We start from the raw sequence: 20681 nt of genomic DNA, 5'->3' as shown, positions 1-20681 counted from the left end.
ATTCCAGAGGGCCTGGGAAGAGGAGACAAAGCAGATCCTTACTAGGAGTCAGAAGCAGCGGGAGCCATGTTTCCTTTGGCCTGGCCTTCTAGGGGAGACAGGCAGAAGTATGTATAATCAGAACTGCCTCTTCTGGACTCCAGAGTCTCAGACTTGGGCTTTGGAAGGCAAGGCTAAGGCTCTGGTCCAGGCCTTGCCTATTCTAAGCCAGAACTCTACCACCGAGTGATCCCCCAGGCCACAGACCTAAGCACACAGCCTCTTTGCCTTTCCTTGTTACAACTGTACGGTTGCTCCGGCATCCATTCGCTACAGGCCCAGAAGTCAGTGGGGACTGTGCCAGCAAGGAGGCCCCATGACCTGGCTGGCTAGAGAGTGCACTGTCTAACCCCAGAAGGCAGCTGCAAAACCCAAGAAACCTGCCAGCTCAGCCTCAGACAGCCCACCCCCCAGTCCTCTGCTCATCGGCAGTTTGGGCCCAGGGTTCTCACCCCAGGCTCAGTACACCCTTCCCAATGCTCTGTGCATGAGGCTTTGGGAACTGGCAAAGCTTTGGGAGGAAGAGAGAGCCCAGAACCACACACCTACTCGCCTCATGGTTTCAAGTCCTGGCAGGCCCTGGCCTAGCCAGCCTCCGCTGTCAAGCCTAGTGAACAGTCTGCACACGGCTTTCCCCGATGAAGGACGTGCAGCTTTGGTTGTTCAGTGACCCACAGCCAGCAGCACCAGGAGACAGCAAGCCACAAGTCAACCCTCAGAACTTCACAAAAGGAAAACCCCCTACCACATCCCGGTGGACCGATCGCTGGGAAACCTGAGGCTTTGGGAAAGACCCTAATGGTCCCTACAGGATCCTCATTAAAAGTGAGAAAGCCACGATACATTCAAACTAAAAGGAAAGCTCTTTTTCATGGAGTGCTCTTCCGTGGCATTAAATTCAATAAACAAATCCATACTCAGCATCTCTGGGGGGACAAGGAGGTTCTGGGAGAAACTCCTTCGGCATAGACTCGCTGTTAACCAGCCCAGAAGAGAGGCAGCAGCGCCACCTGCTGGGCCCTTTCCCACCCACCACTTTTCTTTTCTTTCCTCTTCTTTTTTTTTTTTTTTTTTTGAGACAGGGTTTCCCTGTGTAGCCCTGGCTGTCCTGGAACTCACTCTGTAGACCAGGCTGGCCTGAATTCAGAAATCTGCCTGCCTCTGCCTCCCGAGTGCTGGGACTAAAGGCATGCACCATCACTGCCCAGCCAATTATTTTCTTATATCAAAAAATAAAACAAGGTCTTGACTCGGACCCTCAAATGTGGCTATAAGCTGACTGGGCTGGCCTCAGAGGCTCTCCCTTGGGAGGATCTGCAAGTTCTACAGGCTTCAGGTGGCTGCTGCTTTGAAGACTTATTTTAGCTTATGCCAGCATGAACCAAACAGGAATACTGAGTCACAGAAACGCTCTCCACTTCCCCAGGCTGCCCCAGCCCTATGGCACAGCCAGTATGGTATGCCACATCAACAGGCCAAACCACCCCGAGCCTAAGAAAGTGCTCACAAAGAAAACAAAGTCTCCTGTTCCCAGCCAGTCTGTCAACCTGCCTAAAGGCTGTGGTCTACTCTAAGAATGCATGGGGCTGGAGCCTGGGATGGGTTAGTAACAAGGGACCACCAATCTCTCTCCCCTTAAGAACTCTTGAGCCCTCTTCACATGGTGGTTTATAACTGTAATTCCAACACTTGTGAGGAGGCAGAATAATAAAAGCATGAGAGCAGCTCAGGCTAGCGCGAAGCCACGTTAAAAAATAAAAGCAAGGAACTAGAGAGGTGGCTCAACAGTTAAGAGCACTTGCTACTCTTGCAAGAGAACCCTCAGGCCCCAGAGACAGCCACCAATGGCTCAGCAACAAGGATTTACCTGGTCTTGTTCCTCGGACTCTGATTACCTCCAGCCTGGAAACTACTTCAAACACATTGGGTTTTGTGGTCCCTTTGGACTGAGCACAAACCCCTTCAAGCATCTCGGCTGGCGTGTGTGTGTGTGTGTGTGTGTGTGTGTGTGCCCAGAGGGAGGGTGCATGGATGTGTCTATACCCGTTTCTGAAGCCCAAGCTGCTGCTGGCTCATGCATCTGTGAACCTGAGAGCCCATGCAGCAGTGTATACTTTGGTGTGGGTGGATGCTTTATGAGAAGGTGGTCACGCATACTCCCAATTCTCCCCAACCTCCTACCCAGGAACTGCGAGAATCAGTGCGGCTATCCCTGGCTGCTTATTCCAGAACAGACCATTGCTTGGTCTGTTCGTTCCTTAGCAGGTCCCGTCTGAAAACCGTACCGTCACCTTGCTCCAGCCAGGGTTAACCTACATCTCTCTTGTGGAACGGATACTCAGACCATTGGTATTAACTGAGCTCAGCACCTCCTCCCAGATTGGAGTTCGGCCTGGGAAAGCTGCTTTTCTAAAGGCAAAAACTAGCTTCTGTTCTCTGGAGCCTTATTTTCAGGACTCCCAGATCTGAATCCCACAATATACATTCTGAGAAAAGACTTCCCACCAAGGCTTCATACAGGAACCCAGTAGCCATGTCACTTACTAATACTTTAAAACAAACAAACAAACAAAAAAATTCTGGGCCTGGAGAAATGGCTATTAACTGGCACCTCTTCCGCAGGACCTGGATTCAATTCCCAGGTTCCACACGAATCAACTACAACTTCTTTCATGGGATCCTATACCCACTTCTGGCCCCTGTAGGCAGCAGAAATGTATGTGGTGCAAAGACGAAGCCCTCATCTACACATTTAAAAAAGAAAATCTACCAGCCCAATGTAGCTGCTCCTTCCCAGAACTCGGGATGTGAACAAGGCTACTAGAATCCTGGTCTCAGTTCTTCCACATCTTCCTTTAGCATGCTCAGTCCTGTTCTGACTGGCCATGGCCTACCTTCCCTATATAAGGGCAAGGAAGGGAAGGGTGGGACCTAGGAAGAGGCTAAGAATCAGCTCCATATAGCCTGGGGTCTGTATTCTCAGATGAAGTCATTTATGACCTTGGAATCAGCAACTAGCGGCAGGAACAGAGCCAGCCCTAGTGTTCTGATGTGAGCTTCCTGAACAGACAGGAGCCCTATGAGGTCCTAATTCTAAGTGTGTTTATTTCTACATGCAAGGAGGGAGAAATGAACTCTTCTTAGACAACTTATGAAGCCACTCAAATAAATAATAAGATGAAGATCCCTCTCCCAACTATACAAAACATTTAAGACAGATTGCTCAGCCAGGTGTTCCTGGCATGTCTGTAATTCCAGCCAGAACAATCAGAAGGTCAAAGTCATCCTTAGCTGCACAGCAAATTTTAGGTCAGCCAGGGCACAATGGGATCCCATCTCAAAAAACAAACAGACAAAACTTCCGGTTCAGCTGCTGAGCAAACATAACTTTGACTCCCAGAATCCACATGTTTGTTGTTTTTATTTTGTTTACTGGAGACAGGGTTTCTCTGTGTAGCCCAGGCTATCCTGGAACTCACTCTGTAGACCAGGCTAGCACTGACCTGCTTACTCCTGCCTCCCAAGTGCTGGGGTTAAAGATGTGTCCCACCGCTGCCCGGCTCTAGAACCCACACTTTAAAAGCCAAGCGTGAGAGCTGACAGGATGGCTCGGCAGGTGAGAGTGCCTGCCTCCGAGCCTGACAACCAGGTTTGAGTTCTGGAACCTCACAGTGGAAGGAGGGAAGAACCAAATCTAAGTTGTCACCTGACTTGCAGCCCCAGCACTTGGGAGGCGGAGACAGATGGGTCCCTAAGGCTCAGTCTCCCTCATCAGTGAGCTGGAGACCAGTGAGACAGTGTGTGAAAACAAGGTGGACTTACTCTAGGGGATGACTCTGCGGCAGCCCCATGGCCTCCACATACACCACCGCACGCATGCGCTCACACACACACACGCACTCGTGCACACACATAAGGATTTTACTTTCTACTATGGTTTTGTATTACTTTTGAAAAATTCGTTAATGTTATAAAAATAGAATAGAGCTAATGAGTTAATTAAAAATTAGAATGTAAAATTTACTATAAGGAGAATGACAAAACATAAACAAAAACGTATAACTCTCCCAAATGGCGGACATAAACCTGCCCTTCACAGCTGTGCACATCAACAGCCCTCGCTCCTGATTGTTCTTAAATACTGAGAAGAAAATGTATTCATCTATTTTCTACTTTGTTATAGGAGATTATGTAACTCTCCGAGGGAAAAATAAGTGTTATATGCAAGAGACTCAATCATCAACACTGAAACAATGATTCCAGGAAGGGACTTTACTCATTTTCTTTCTTTCTTTCTTTCTTTCTTTCTTTCTTTCTTTTTTTTTTTTTTTTCTTCTTCTTCTTTTTGGTTTTTCAAGACAGGGTTTCTCTGTGTAGCCCTGGCTGTCCTGGAACTCATTCTGTAAACCAGGCTAGCCTCAAACTCAGAAATCCACCTGCCTCTGCCTCCCAAGTTCTGGGACCACTGCCTGGCTGCTTTACTATTTTCATAGAAAGACGTCAAGTCTCAGGTTGACAATAAGTCATGATTACAAAACAGGAAGACCAAGCCATTTGAATTAATAAAATCTGAAGTTATTACAAAAGACAGGAGGAAAAGATAATAATTCTTTTCGATACAGAATGCTGAGGTTTAATTTTAACCCATCAACGTTTTCGGCGAGTCTGGAATCTGTAAATAGCTGGGGAGTTCACTGTTTCTTTCTTCACCTTCACCTTCTGAGTTTTATCCTACAAGAGGAAAAAGGTGACCAGTAAACATAAACAGGCTTCATAAAGCAGCAAAGTCTTTAGTAATCTGGCTAAGGGGCAGCCCGACACAGCCCTTCTCCAAGCTCAGAAGAGCCTTAGGCACCCACCCTGTACGGAGAGCCACCTAACCTCTCTGGGAGCCCAAAGAATGCTACCAGCTGGGGACAGTCTTTGGGAAAATTGAGGAGAGAGCAGCTCAAGTAATTATTTTGTTTAAATTATAAATTTAATTCTCTCTCAGAACCCCAGTTGAGAAAGGCCAACCTAAATGATCTGCAAGGCTGGAGAATTTGACATTTAGAGGAGCGGTGATTCGAAAGAGCTTCTTAAATTCCTTAGCTCTGCTATTTAACTGCACAGTGTTGTCTATTTTTAAACACCAGTGAGTGGCATGCACTGTTTTGTTAACCTGTTTAAATGTTACGCGAGCTGCTCATAAGCTATAAAGTCCATATGCTACCTGATCCTACCCTTTGCTGCTCCAAAGCACCGACTAATAACCCCCTTATTACCTTCTTAATCAAGGAGCACTTCAACAGTGTCAGAGCAACAGACACTGGCTCAAACCACTGCCCCCAAGGAGCAGACATTTCACCGCTGTTGATTTACACACAGCCTAGACCCAGTCTCAGTTAAGACCTTTACAAGAAAAAAGAAAGAAAGAAAAGAAGAAGAGAAGGCTCAAGGCTCCCTCCCCTTACCATGAGGTCTTTGCGTGTCTGGATTTTCTGGGCAACAACGAACAGCTGCTTCTCCCGCTCGATGCGCTGCGTCAAACAGTCATACTGCTTCTGTCGTTCCTTGGCTATCCGCTGCAGAAGGAACACTTATTCTCAGTAAAACAAGGCAAAAATGCGTGAGACCCTGGTTCCTGAGTCCAATTGCATCAATGGTGCCATCAGCTCCCTCCTTCCAGTATCAACTCAGCGCCATTACAGTAAGGATACCTACTTTAAAAACAGCTCATTCTGTAAGTGAGACTTACAGCAACCATGGAGACTTCCTATCAATATCACTTTACAGATGCAGAATGAGACCCAAAGAAAAGCAACGGGTCTAAGGGTAGATGGTTTGCCTAAATCAGTCAGGACTGTCCTGAGCCCCTCACTTCCCAAGAGTATTCCCAGAGGTGTGCTGAGTAGCCTCAACCTCTGAGCGCCCCGATTACTGGAGTTGAGGGCAGCACCTGCCCAAGTGAGCTGAGAGCAAGAGAAGGCTCAGTGGTGAGCTGTGCTGGGCCTGAGAACCCAGGTCTAAATCTCACAGAGAACAAGGAGCATTTTCAGCATGGATGGCCTGACAGGGATGCCTCAGAGACTACGGGAGTCCTTACACTTCAGAGACTCGGTAAGCGTCAGAGAAACCAACCACTCTGACTTCTTCTTTGAGACAGAATACAGACTGAGTATAACTCATCCGAAATGCTTGGAACTGGCGGGTTTGGATTTCGAATTTGGGGGTGTTTGGGATATTTGCACGTGCATGAGATACTTTAGGGATGAGACCCAAGTCTAAATAAGAGACTACTTATTTTTCATGTACCCTTGTATACACAGCCTGAAGAAAACTTCACACAGTATTTTTGGCATGCCCGCATCTTGACTGTAGCCCATCATAGGAAATCAGGTGTTCAATTTTCCACTTGTATCCTATCTGCACTCAAAACACTGCAAATTTTGGAGGATTCTAGATTTTGCTATTTTGGACTAAGAATGTTCAACCTGTAAACGCAGAAACCTATATATGCATATATAACAACATGTCAGTGTTAGGAGTGGATGCTCACAGACCGCAAGCCAGTCACAGGCTTTGGTACCTCTTCAAGCTGCAGACTTGCAGCAGACTCCTGATGAAAGCGACTGTGCTTTACACAGCAATGAAGCAAAGCACTCCTGGGCAACACCCAGCAAGTCCAAGCCCCCTTACCTGTGTAAGCGCAGGATGGCAGACCATTCCTCGGGGTCTGTGAGGAACCCTGTACCACCTGAGGAGCAGCAATGACTCGGCTGACTGAAAATACTACTAAGTGACAGGGTGACAGGCAGGGTTATCACGAGAAGCCCTCAGCCAGCTCCTCGGCTGAACTGCTGCTCTGTACCAAGCGGGCTAGCACAGGCCTCAGACTCCGGCTCCTCAGCTCCACGACAGCCTCACAGCAGTGGTTGCAGACAGCTTTTGTTTTCACTTTATTGCACAGACTGTCAAATTTATGGGATTACCCAATATAGTCAAACTAATTAGGGGTATTTATATTACTAAAGCAAGTTTAGCTGCCTCTGAGCTAGAGGAAACTGCTGTGAAATTAAACATTGGAAGCAAAACTGATGCGGTGTAAATGATTCAAATCAAAACAGAACAGCTGTCTGCTTGAAACACATTGACAGCATTTTTTTTTAAATGAATCAGTCAGAAGTGAGAGTTCAACTCCAGAAGGCTTTGAGAAAAATCCTGTCATCTCCACAACCCAGTTATGTGATAGAAAGCACCATAAGGAAAAGTCAATACAAAATTTTGGTTACAAACGAGTACTATGAAAACATTTTAATATGTGTACCCACTGCGAAGGCTCGGGACCAAGGCAGCACATACCACATCAATATGTGTACCCACTGTGAAGGCTCGGGACCAAGGCAGCACATACCACATCTCTGACTCCAACGCTCCTTCCCTGCTCTGTGCTCTCTAAATGTTGGCAAAGGATTCATGCGTTAATAGCACAAAGGACCAAATCAGTGCCGGGATTCAAACCCAAAACCTAAGCTCCTGACAACAGCACATGTCCTCCTAAACAAACAACAAACAAAAACTCCACCTCTACCCCCATCACCAAATCCTCTTTCCACTCTGTCAACCAAGTTTTAAAAGTTTTCCACAAATATACAAAATGCAGTGGCCAAAGAGAAACCGAGACTCCCCCCGCACACACACACTCATCTGAGTGTAAACGGAGACTCATACCTTGAGTCCAGTCTCTCCTTTCACTCTCTCCTTCTGCAAGGTCTCTATCCTGGGTCTATTGTAGACCCTGTCAACTAGTTCTGGGGCCGTCTGCAGGTGAGTTGCAATGTCAAACCGTTCAACTGGAATGCAAGACAATCTTTAAGGCACAGGTTGTCCCTACAGCACATGAAAGACAGTGACACAGACCGTCCCAAACACTTCATACCTTCCTTTTTGGTGTCAAAAAAGAACACGTGCTTCTTCTGTTGCTTCCCCTGGAAATCCAGCAGATGGAGCTCTGATTTCAATCTTTCAATTTTCTGGAACACGAACATGGCCTCTTTAAAGTGGGTTCCTCCAGAGTCTCAGAAATGAACTTGCAAGAACTTAGACATTTCACATCATCACTGTAGCCAGCAAAGAATTGGTTCCATTCTTTTTCTTTTTTGGTATTTTTAGGTACTGACTTTCATCTGGCATCGGCACGCTTGCCTGTCATTATACTGTTCTCAATGGCTTGATTCTTTGAAATAAAAGCACTTTCGAAGCACCACCTATTTATCAAGTACTAGACTAGGTATGACACAAAACTCAATACTAAAAGTATATGACAAAAATAAGCATTCTCATGTCAGATTTCTGTGGTCTACAGAGTAAGTTCCAGGACAGCTATGGGTACACAGAGAAAACCTGTCTCGAAAAACAAAACAAAACAAACAAACAAAAAAGAAATAAGCATTCACAAGGAAATTAACTAGTTTATAACCATGGGGCTAGAAACTAGCAGAGCCTGAATTTAGCCTACATCTGCCATATTCTCAAACCTGAACTCTATCCCACCATGCTGATTGTATTTCTAAATCACCATTGCACCCAAGCACATTGAAGACTGGAATACACTGATAACTTGAGATTACAAAATCCTTTCCTCTGTTGCTATTGTTGTTTAAACCAGGGCCTCGATATTTCTTGCCCCCCCACAAGTGCTGGGATTAGAGATACACACAGCCACAACCTGCCGGGCCCTTTCTTAATCAACAAAGAGTAGTTAATTGTTACCTTGGCCTCTGCAACTCTTTTCATCTCAATGTACTTGATGTCCTGAGTTCTCATCAGCTTCAGCTGCTCTGCTGTTACCTCTTCCTTGTTCTCTTTGAAAATATGAACTCCATCCTAAGATTGAGGTGTGACAGGACAGTCCTTAGTTGTGTACGATCATTAGTAAGCTGTTAGCATAATTCAAATGTAAAACAAGACAAGCCGGTGCCCGCACCAAGAGCTATCCAGGGCCTGAGGCCACTGATGCCCACCTTGAACAGAGGACACCTCCAGTCATTCACCCTTCAAATAAGAAGCTGGGGTGTATACAACTAAGGGGTAGCACTTGGTCTAGAATACAAACCTACTGGGTTCCATATGCAATACAGAAGACAGTGCAAAGCTAGGAGGAGCAGGAAAAGGACAGCCTGCCTCTCACCAGGAGCGCCGGCCCCACTGGAGAAGAGCCAAGTGAAACCAAGGATGCTTCCTTATTTCCCAACACGTAGGGATCCACCAACTATTATCTGTTTTGCGCCTACCTGGAGTTTGGCCCGAGTCATTTTATAGTAGAATTCATCTGGATTTTTTTCAAGAGCCTTCTTCCGGAGAGCTCTGAGGAAATCTTGTTTTTTATGATAGTCACTAAAAAAAGCAAGTCAGAAGAAATTGATTGTAAAAAAATGGAAAAAAAAAAAAAAAAACTCCCACACAAATGAACTAACTGCATGCTTCTAAAACTTCATAACGTGGATGTGCACGTTACCTCAACACTCGGGAGACTGAGGCAGGAGAATCACAAACTTCAAATCAATCTGACTTACAGTGAGAGCTTGTCTCAACAATCAGTCAAACAAGCACCCTCAAAGCAAACAAACCAACGACCACACAAAACAAAATGCTTTAAACACACAGAGCCGTGAGCAGATCCACTGTCTCTGAATCTGGCTCTCCAGAAAACCCACACTCTTAGGGGCCTTCTGCACGGTCAGAGCGAGAGCTGGAGACATGGTGGCTCACAACCATCTCTAACCCTCTGCACGGTCAGAGCGAGAGCTGGAGACATGGTGGCTCACAATCATCTCTAATGAAATCTGATGCCCTCTTCTGGGGTCTCAGAGAGGGAGTTGGAGAGTTGGCTCAGCAGTTAAGAGCACTGACTGCTCTTCCAGAGTTCCTGAGTTCAAATCCCACACGGTGGCTCACAACCATCTGTAATGAGATCAGATATCCCCTTCTGGAGTGTCTGAAAATAGCTACAGTGTACTTACATATAATAAATAAATGCATCTTAAAAAAAATTTTAAGGCCCTCTGTTCCAGCCACAAGTACTCCTCATGTTGCGCTTCAACACCAAGCTGTTGCCATGACTCAGGTCCCACTGACTGCCACACAGCACAAGAGTGCTGACTTCTGCAGCCATACTGAGTGGTTTATATACGTAAGCCTGGGTTAGCTGGATATCCATTCTATTCCTACCTAAGTACTGATTTTCATATCTATACCATCTATAAGGTGAGTATAATAGTAACCTACCAAACAGACACACAAGTGTATATCCTAGAACCCTGCCTAACCCAGACTCTCACCAATAGAAAGCTTCTCTGGAAGAAGGCATAGGTTCAAGTCTCATTTCCCACATCACAAAAAGGAAAGGAATCAGTACAGTGGGCATGGTGCGTGCCTTTAAACCTAGGGAAACAGAGGCAGGCAGGTGGATCTCTGAATTGGAGGCTAGCCTAGTCTACACAGAAAAACCCTGTCTCAAATAACAACAAAAACCTCTGGTACCAGCCAGGCATGATATATGAAACTGTAATCCCAGAACTAGAGAGGCTGAAGTAGGAGAGCTTGAAGTTGAGGCCAGCCTAGAAACACTGGAAGACTCATAAAAATAAAATAAAATTATGAAAAAAAACTTGAGGGGAGAGATAAGTCAGTAGTTAAAAACACTGACTACTCTTTCAGAGGACCCAGGTTCAATTCCCAGAACAGACTTGACAGCTAACAACTGTCTGTAATGCCAGTTTCAATGGCATCTGATGCCCTCTTCTGGCCTTCACAGACATAAATCCGAGGCAGAGACAGTTGAATGGACAGCTGTAAATTTAAGGTCAGCCTGGTCTACACAGTGCGTTTCAGGCCAGCCAGGGTTACATAGTGAAACTTTATCTCCAAAACTAAAATACAGTAAATAAATTTAAAAAACAGAAAACCGGGGACCTTTAGAAACATTACCCCACCCGGCACACCAGGAGCATTAGAGCCCCAGCTGATGTGTATCTAATCTGCAGTTACAGGCGTTTGCAAATGACGTGCCAATGAGAAGAATGGACAGAATTGTTTATAAAGCGTTTTCAGAGTTCATCACCCACTCGCAGGCTCATGAATCCGTCTTTCACATCTCTTCATCCCACACAATATATAATGATGCAGGAGACTCAGCAAATGGAGTTTTAGATCTTATCTTTCACTTCAAGAAAAGGGAGCAAAAAGATTCAGACAGCATGATGGAGGCAAATCAACACCACTGTGAGAAACCATCTGGAAGGGCATAAAAAATTACAGTGCGAGTACTCAAATAAGCAATGCTCGCTCTCAACAAAGGGAAGCCTGGGGTCACAGGAAAATAGCCAACAGGCTGCCAGAGCTTTGGGTATTTTATTAATGGCAGGAAATTATTCCGCAGTTAGACACTTAGGCACGTTAGCTGTAGTTCAGGGATGTTGTAAGCTCTCTTGGCAGCAGCTCTACCAGAAATACTGACTCACTTTGCACGAAGTTTGTAATCTTTCTTTTTCTCCAGCAAACCCAGGCGTTTCCGAAAGCCAGGCTAGAAGACAAAAGGAAGAAGCAGCAGTCAGTTCTCTGTCACCTGACAGAACAAGACTCCAGTGCTCAGTAAATCTGTGTCCTTGAGCCAGCCCACTACCCTGTCCCTCCCTCCTCCCTTGGCTGAGCCCTGACAGAGGATGAGAGGGCTCATCCCAGAGCCAGACAGGCCACAAGCACCACCGTAGTAGGTTTCTTGGCCTATTAAGGACAGAGAGGGGCAACAATGACTCGGCACTAAGCAAGCAGTTGCCAGTTGTACTAAAATTACTACCAACTTAATCCAAGGGCTTATAAAATACTATGAAGGGAAAGCAGAGTAACAGGAGGCCACTGTGGTAAGGGAGCTAAATTTAGAGTTCTCAGACCTAGGTTCAATCCATGTTTTACCTCTTAACAATCTGTGACCTTGGGCAAATAAATAAACTTCTCTGAGCTGTCACTTCCCTAACTATAAAATAAGACAGAAAGGCTGGGTAAAAGGGTGCTTGCCTGCCATCCTGACATTTGGAAAGCTGCTACCATGGTTAGACCAGAAACAATTAAAACAGAGAACAGGGGCTGGTGAGATGGCTCAGTGGGTAAGAGCACCCAACTGCTCTTCCGAAGGTCCAGAGTTCAAATCCCAGCAACCATATGGTGGCTCACAACCATCCACAACGAGATCTGGCGCCCTCTTCTGGAGTGTCTGAAGACAGCTACAGTGTACTTACATATAATAAATAAATCTTTAAAAAAAAAAAAAAAAAAAAAAACAGAGAACAGTAGAGACAAAACTAAGTGTAACAGGAAAGTATCATCTCTGACATAGACTTCTATAGCATGCAGGGTTCAATGAGTACATCTTGAGATAGCCTTGTATAAGCTACCATTACTCGGAATACTTAATGTCGGGTTAAATTGGTAATGCTTATAATCCCAGAACTTGAGAAATAGAAGAGGATCAGGAGTTCAAGGCCAGCCTCAGCTACATGAAGCCCTGTGTAAATTATGTGTCAGTCTATATCAGATGCATTTACATCTTTTTGTTGTGGGGGAAGGCTTTGGAAACAGGGTCAATTCATGATCTTTTTACATACTTGAACTATCCACTTGCAGAGTGCTGAAATTAAAGGTATATGCCACCATACCTGGCTTTTATTGGGTGCTGAGGACCAACCCAGAACTTCTAACAATAAAGGCAAGTAATCCACCCACTGAGCTATGTCCCAGCTCTCCCTACATCAACTGAACAGCTCACAGCTATATACCTACTCTGTTTCAAAGCGCGTATTCCTATTCCTTCTTTATGACATTACAAAAGAGTAAAGTGTATTCCAGAAAGGGGATGGCATCTAGACACTATATTCAAGAACGCAGAAGCAAGGCTGAGCATGTACCTCAGCGGGTGGAATACTTGCCTAGGCTCAATCCACAGCACCACATAACAGGCATGGTGGCACACACCTGTAAGTAACCCTTGCAGGAAGGAAGGAGGTGGGCTGATCGGAAGTTCAAGGTTGCCAGACGAAGGTGGTGCACGTTTCTGATCCCACCACTCTGGAGGTAGATGCGGGGGATCTCTGCAAGTTCAAGGCCAGGCTACACTATTTCAGAGTCCATATACTCCATCTTTCTGCTCTGAAGAACATTTGGCTTTGGTTTTAGAAGCAGGTATTTATACAGCTCCCCATGACTTCACACTCATGACCTCCTGCCTCAGCTTCCTGGAAGCTATGATGATGGATGGGTGTGCCCACCATATCCTGCTTTGTGCTTCTTTCTTTTTTTGAGACTGTCTCACTCTATGCCCAGGCTGGAGAGTGAGACAATGATGGATTTGTACCATTGCACCCACTCCTCAGAACAACCTTGACTTCCGAGGCTGCAGATTTGTGTCTCTACTGAACTTGGCATGATGATTTGGATGGGATTTTACAGTCACCTTTGTCATCTCCTAACCTTTCAAGGGATAACATAGCCCACTGTGCACAATGACAACCCAGCAATGGGAAGATGGGTTAGAGGTAAATGTCTGCCACTATGCAGACATTGGATCCCCTAGCACCTACATGAGAAAGAGAGAACTGACTCCCCAAAAGTTGTTCTCTAACCTCCATAACCACTCCCTGGCCTGGCTGCCCACGACACCCACATAAATCAACATGTAAATGTAATTTTAAAAAATTTTAAACTGGGGCTGGAGAGATGGCTCAGTGGTTAAGAGCACTGACTGCTCTTTCAGAGGTCCTGAGTTCAAGTCCCAGCAACCACATGGTGGCTCACAACCATCTGCAATGCAATCTGATGCCCTCTTCTGGTGTGACTGAAGGGTGACAGTGTACTCATATACAGAAAGAAAATAAATAAATCTTTAAAACAATTTTTTTTTTTTCTTTTTTTTTTTTTTCGAGACAGGGTTTCTCTGTATAGTCCTGACTGTCCTGGAACTCACTTTGTAGACCAGGCTGGCCTCGAACTCAGAAATCCGCCTGTCTCTGCCTCCCGAGTGCTGGGATTAAAGGCGTGCGCCACCACGCCCGGCCAAAACAATTTTTTTTTTTAACTGTGCATGCTGACACAAGCACTCAGAGCACTCAAGAGACACGAAGTAGGTGAATCTCTGTAAGTTCAAGGCCAGCCTGGTCTATACAGAGTGCTAGCCCAACCAGGGCTACATAGTTAAATACTATCTCAAAAAAACACTTGCCTGATTTTTTTTTTTCAAAATTATTATTTTTTTTTTTTTTTTTTTTTTTTTTTGGTTTTTCGAGACAGGGTTTCTCTTTATAGCTCTGGCTGTCCTGGAGCTCACTTTGTAGACCAGGCTGGCCTCGAACTCAGAAATCCGCCTGCCTCTGCCTCCCGAGTGCTGGGATTAAAGGCGTGCGCCACCACGCCCGGCTCAAAATTATTTTTATGGGTGGTGGTGGTGCACACCTTTAATCCCAGCACTCAGGAGGCAAAGGTAGTTCTGAATTCCAGCCCATCTTGTTCTACACAGCAAGTTCCAGAACAGCGTAGAACTACAAAAAAGGAGAAAGAGCAAAAGGGAGGGAAAGGTGAGAGGAAAGTAAGAGGGAGAGAGGGGGAAGCAGAGAGGGAGGGAAAGAAGGTGAGAGGGAGAGAAGGGTGGGGGCAGAGAAGGAGGGAAAGAGAAAGACAGAGGGAGATGCTTAGTCAAAAAATGGGACTAGAGAGATGGCTCAGTAGTTTTTTGTTTGTTTGTTTGTTTTGTTTTGTTTTATTCTTTTCGAGACAGTGTTTCTCTGTATAGCCCTGGCTGTCCTGGAACTCACTTTGTAGACCAGGCTGGCCTCGAACTCAGAAATCCGCCTGCCATTACCTCCCGAGTGCTGGGATTAAAGGCGTGCGCCACCACGCCCGGCCTGGATCAGTAGTTTTTAAGAGCACTGGTTATTATCCTCCAGAGGATCTGGGTTCCATTTCCAGCACCCACATAGCAGCTCACAACTGTCTTTTACTCCCAGGGGAATCAAACATCCTCACACAGACATACATGCAGGCAAAACACTAATGCATATAAAATAAAAATAACTTTTAATTAATTATTTTGGTTTTTGTTTTCATTTTAGTTCTTCTGTTTGTTTGTTTGCTTGTTTTTGTTATTATTTGGTTTTCTGAGACAGGGTTTCTCTATGTAGCCCTGGCTGGCCTCAAGATCAAGAAATCCTGAATGTGTGTGTGTGTGTGTGTGTGTGTGTGCTACATGCACACCTGGTATCCTGGAGGTCAGAAAAAAGTATCAAATACCCTGCAACTGAAGTTATAGATGCTGTAAGCTACCACATGGATGCTGGGAACCAAGCCTGAGTCTTCTGAAGAGCTGTAAATGCCCTTACCTGCTGAGCCACCTCTCCAGGGTCCACAATAGCTTTACACACACACACACAAAATGTAATGACTTATTTTTATTTTATATGCATTGGTGTTCTGCCTGCATGTGTGAGATGTGGGATCCTCTGGAACTGAAGCTACAGACAGGTGTAAGCTGCTCTGTGGGTGCCAAGAACTGAACCCAGGTCCTCTGGAAGAACAGCCAGTGCTTCCTACTGCTGAGCCATCTCTCCAGAGCACTCGCTTTTATTTTTATTTTTAATAGAGAGGGAGATTGGCAGAGAAAGACATTTCAAAGGTCAGGGAACAACACCGGGAGGGAAGTCTTGCAATCACTAATGTGTGACTGTATGTGTACATTACAGGGGAACGCAGACACAGCGTGTGAATCCCATTCACCTCCTCAACACAAGCATCGTGGTTCCAATGCCTCAAAAGGAAGAGGACGAGGAAATATACAAGCAAACCAAATCCAAAAATGACTCAGGCATTGTCTGGAAATTCCTTTCTTCTATGTTACCCTAAGTCAACTATTTGTAGCTGTGATTCTAGATATGAAATGAAATCTCTTTAAGCACCAGGGTCCTAATCTGTAAAATGGAATTACATCTATCTCCCAAGGATGCTGTGAAATTAGAAGTCTTTGTGCAGCATGTAGGGCTGTTCCTAGGACTCTCAAAAGGTGATTGCTTCAAGCAGAATGTACTACAATCCCCTCATCCCTGAGGCTGAGGCAGAAGGATCACAAACTGAAATCTGAAGTCTAACTTAAATAGGGAAATCTTGTCTCCAAGAAAAAATTTTTTTTTCAAGCTTTGCCTTCAAAACACATTTCCCCACAATTCTCTATACCTCTACCCTCCCTCTCCACACATGTTCCACATCTGATACTTTAAATGTATTATTATTATTTTTCTTTTTATGTATTTTTTGCTTTCATGCCTGTGCATCCCAAGTGTGCCTGGTGTAACCCTAACCCTAACCCTGAGAGCCTCAGACGCCCTAGAGCTGGAGTTACAAATGGTTGTGAGCTGATGTTAGAACTGAACCTGGGTCCTCTGGAAGAGCAGCCATTGCTCTTAAGCACTGAGCCACACACACACACACAGCACACCACCACTTCTGGCATTTTTAATGTGCCACCTCTTATAAAGCTGCCTCTAGCTGAGCAGTGGTGATTCACACATTTAATCCCAGCACTCAGGAGGCAGAGGCAGGGACAGGCAAATCTCTGTGAATCAGAGGCCAGCCTGGTCTACACAGAGTATTAGACCAACCAAGGCTACACTGTGAAACAGTCTCAAAACCAAAAACAAACAAACAAAAAGCTGCCTCTATATTCTTGAAAACCTGATACTCTTTCTGGCTTTGTCAACTTAGCTGCACCACTTCCTGCCCAGCACTTGACCCTCCTGAGTCTCCATTTCCTCAGGAAAATCTGAGGAGATGCTAACCTGCCTGCCTGTGTAGCTGCTCCGAGTTAAGTGGCAGAGAGAGTCACCCGTCTACACTGCAAGTTCTGCCTACTCCTGGTTTTAGATAGGTCCATAGACAGTCTCACCAACAAGATGTTAAAATACATTGCTGTTGATGTGATGGCTCAGCGGGTAAAGTCACTTGCCACCAAGTCTAATGGCTTGAGTTTGAACCTGGGATCCACTCCTGAAAATTGTCCTCTGACCTCTACAACGCTGTGGCACCAATACACACATGGTTAAATAAAAATACATGTAAAATAAAAAATTTTACTCCGTGTATCATACTGCTTCCACTAAGCACACACTAAGAAAGGCTACTCAGCAGGAAAGGGAACTGTGATTAGGAAGGCAGTGCTATCGCCTCTCAGCCCTTTGTCTAAGATCCACTAGAAAAGGATTTTTAAACCGTTAGAAAAAAGAGAACGAGAAAGAGGCCTCAACTCTACAGCATCAGCGGCATGGTCTCTGAGATCTCCTCCTTTTCTTCAGGATCGGTAAAGCAGGTATCTCTAAAGGCCCTTTGGCTGCGTATATGGAGTTTTGTCTCTTGTTGCCTGGGTTTCATTTTGTGTATATGAGTGATATATGTACACGTGGGCACACGTGCCATGGCATACGTGGATGACAGAGGACAGCATCTTAAAGAGTCCACTCTCAAAAAAAGGAAGCCATGAAATTGAAAGACCAAGCAGCAGTCCATGGGAATGTTTATAGAGGCCGCAAAGGGAAAGATGAAGTGTTTTAATGAAGCTATAATCTCAAAAAATAAAGAAGGAAAAAAAATAGTCCACTCTTTCCTTCCCCTTAGTGAATGAGTTCCGAGGGTCTGACTCAGGCTGCCAGGCTGTGCAGCAAGCACATCTGCTAGCTGCGCCATTTTCCCAGCCTGTTTTGTTTTGTTGAGATCCTGTCTCATGTAGCCCAGAACATCCTAAAACCTGATGGGTTCCCCTGAACTATTGATCCTCTTGCCTTCAAAAAGAAAGGAAAAATAATAATAAAAAATATTTATTTGGGCTGGTGAGATGGCTAAGAGCACCCGACTGCTCCTCCAAAGGTCCAGAGTTCAAATCCCAGCAACCACATGGTGGCTCACAACCATCTGCAACAAGACCTGGCGCCCTCTTCTGGAGTGTCTGAAGACAGCTACAGTGTACTTACATATAATAAATAAATAAATCTTTAAAAAAAAAAATTGCCGGGCGTGGTGGCGCACGCCTTTAATCCCAGCACTCGGGAGGCAGAGGCAGGTGGATTTCTGAGTTCGAGGCCAGCCTGGTCTACAGAGTGAGTTCCAGGATCAGCCAGGGCTATACAGAGAAACCCTGTCTCGAAAAACCAAAAAAAAAAAAAAAAAAAAAAAAATTATTTGAGGGGTTAAAAAGACAGCTTAGCCGGGCGTGGTGGCGCACGCCTTTAGTCCCAGAACTCGGGAGGCAGAGGCAGGCGGATTTCTGAGTTCGAGGCCAGCCTGGTCTACAAAGTGAGTGCCAGGACAGCCAGGGCTACACAGAGAAACCCTGTCTCAAAAAAAAAAAAGACAGCTTAACAGTTAAACACAGATTCTCCTCTTCCAGAAGATCCCAGTTCACTCCCAGCACCCACATCAGGATGTCGGACAAATCACAACTACATATAACCCCGGCCCCAGGATGCGCTCCCACAGACATGTGTGTGCTCATGCACACACACCTGCTCACACACATTCACACTCGTTAATCTTTTAATTTAAAAAATATTAGTGGGGCTGGTGAGATGGCTCAGTGGGTAAGAGCACCCGACTGCTCTTCCGAAGGTCCAGAGTTCAAATCCCAGCAACCACATGGTGGCTCACAACCATCCGTAACGAGATCTGGTGCCCTCTTCTGGAATGTCTGAAGACAGCTACAGTGTGCTTATGTATAATAAATAAATCTTTAAAAAAAAATAAATAAATAAAAAATAAAAAATATTAGTGTGGCCGAGCGGTGGTAGGGGCGCACACCTTTAATCCCAGCGCTTGGGAGGCAGAGACAGGCGGATTTCTGAGTTCAAGGCCAGCCTGGTCTACAAAGTGAGTTCCAGGACAGCCATGGCTATACAGAGAAACCCTGTCTCGAAAAAAAAAAAAAATGTTAGTGTGTGTGTGTGTGTGTGTGTGTGTGAGAGAGAGAGAGAGAGAGAGAGAGAGAGAGAGAGAGAATGAGAATGAATGTGAGTGCAGAGCCTATGGATGCCAGAGGGGGTGGTGGACTTCGTAGAGTGGAGTTACAGCTATTTGTGAACCCACAATGTGAGTGCTAGGATTTGAACTCTGAGAGAGTGTGAACTCTTAACAGCTAAGCCCTCTCTCCAAGGCTTGTTAAAAGCTCGTTTGAACCAGTTATGATGTAATTTCTGAGAATGGCAAAGTGGATAAAGTGATTCTGCATACATCTTTATTTCTATTGCATATCCAAGCCCCAACACATTCTCCTGAGAAAATCCACACCTATTTATTCTAACTAAATTTAGTGGGGGAACTCCCCCTTCCCTCCTTTCTTTCTTCTTATCAAAGGCTAAACCTACTGCCCGAACTTGCTGGGCAAGCAGTTCACCATTGAGGCCTATGTCTAGAATTTTTTTTAGATTTTTTGAGTCAGGTCTAAGTGACCCAGGCAGGCCCCGATTTTGGGATCCTTCTGTATTGGCCTCTTGGATAGATGCCATCATAGACCTGGGCTATGAGGTCCAGCAAAGTTTGTAAATGGTCAAGACACTTTCCAGAAGGGATAAGGAAAGTACCACGACTTTAGGGAGAGGCATATGACAGATCTACACGAACCGCAAATCCCATGCCAAAAGTTGGGCCCACTTTAGGAACACCCCTGCATGCATCGGTTGTGAGGCGCCTACTGTCGCTGGTCACTCGGTTCCATTCCTTTGACTTTGGCCTCAATTCCCAGGGAAAGGCATCTAGCACACCTTGCCTCAATTACCCACTGACCCTCTACCGTAGAGAATGACAATCCCCCAACCCGGTCCCTGGGTCTCCCCGACAAGGCACGCTGGGGTCAGGCCCCATGTGTTGGGTATTGACCGAAGGCAGATGCGCTGTCCCGTATCGGGATGCAGGGACAGCGAGGGGGCGGGGGCCACTGCAGGCGCCCCTGGGGCTTGCGAGGGCCTACCTGGCTTCGTTCTCGGTGTTCCCGCTGCCGGGTCTTGGCTGCCTTGCGAAAAGCCGCCGACATGCCTACTGAGGTCTAGGAAATGCTCAGCAAACTCCACCACCACCACAGCACTACCCAACCCGCCGCGTCCGCCAAGACACCGGAAGCAGGCCCAAGACGCAGCTTGCTATGCAGCCTATCAGAAGCCTGCTTTACCGGAAATACATCCCCGCTCAAGCGGCCTGAATCGGAGGCTTCTGGGAGATGTAGTTTCCTAAGCTAGAATCTTGGGATTCCTACACAGCTCTCAGTCGGCAGAGAACGTCCACTGGTCCAGAGACCTAGACTTCGCTCCGGGCCGCACGTTGGCATCTGGGAACACGTGGCTGGCACTGTTCTCTGGCTGCGCTCGGCTTGCGTGTGCGCATGTGCTGTCACCTGAGACTTGGCGTGGGTTAAGATTCTAAGTAGAACTAAAATGTGACTCACACCTTTAACTCCAGCTCTCTAGAGGTAGAAGCTGGCAATTTTCTTTAAGTTCAAGGCTAACCTGGTCTTACATAGTGATTGCCAGGCCAGCCAGGGCTACATAGTAAAATAAATCGCAGTCTAAAAACAGAAAAAAACAAATAAA

The 20681-nt window shown here is 45.8% G+C and overlaps 1 protein-coding gene across 1 annotated transcript; it reads right to left on the bottom strand.

Annotated features, from left to right (window-relative positions):
- Window positions 1–4592: 4592 nt before the first annotated feature.
- On the bottom strand, window positions 4593–20212 carry Utp11 (UTP11 small subunit processome component). The gene is made up of 8 exons (XM_021160412.2): window positions 20066–20212; window positions 11541–11602; window positions 9312–9414; window positions 8791–8904; window positions 7958–8051; window positions 7750–7871; window positions 5493–5603; window positions 4593–4770 (listed from the first exon to the last, which is right to left on the bottom strand). Exons 1-8 carry the CDS (start codon window positions 20126–20128, stop codon window positions 4687–4689), a joined length of 753 nt encoding a protein of 250 aa, XP_021016071.1. The 5' UTR covers window positions 20129–20212; the 3' UTR covers window positions 4593–4686.
- Window positions 20213–20681: the final 469 nt, after the last annotated feature.

This window comes from Mus caroli, unplaced genomic scaffold (assembly GCF_978045245.1).
Source record: "Mus caroli unplaced genomic scaffold, Mus_caroli_1 scaffold_6, whole genome shotgun sequence".
Taxonomy (NCBI): domain Eukaryota; kingdom Metazoa; phylum Chordata; class Mammalia; order Rodentia; family Muridae; genus Mus; species Mus caroli.
The sequence above is the reverse complement of the archived record's forward strand: the minus strand, read 5'-3'. Positions and strand labels throughout refer to the sequence as shown.

Excerpts from the sequence above, each read along its gene's own strand:
- Utp11 (XM_021160412.2), bottom strand. The coding sequence starts at position 20,128 with ATGTCGGCGGCTTTTCGCAAGGCAGCCAAGACCCGGCAGCGGGAACAC. Across the intron at positions 8,905-9,311 it reads TGACTCGGGCCAAACTCCAG|GATGGAGTTCATATTTTCAA; the intron begins GTAGGCGCAAAA and ends CCTCAATCTTAG. Across the intron at positions 7,872-7,957 it reads TTTTGACACCAAAAAGGAAG|TTGAACGGTTTGACATTGCA; the intron begins GTATGAAGTGTT and ends CTTGCATTCCAG.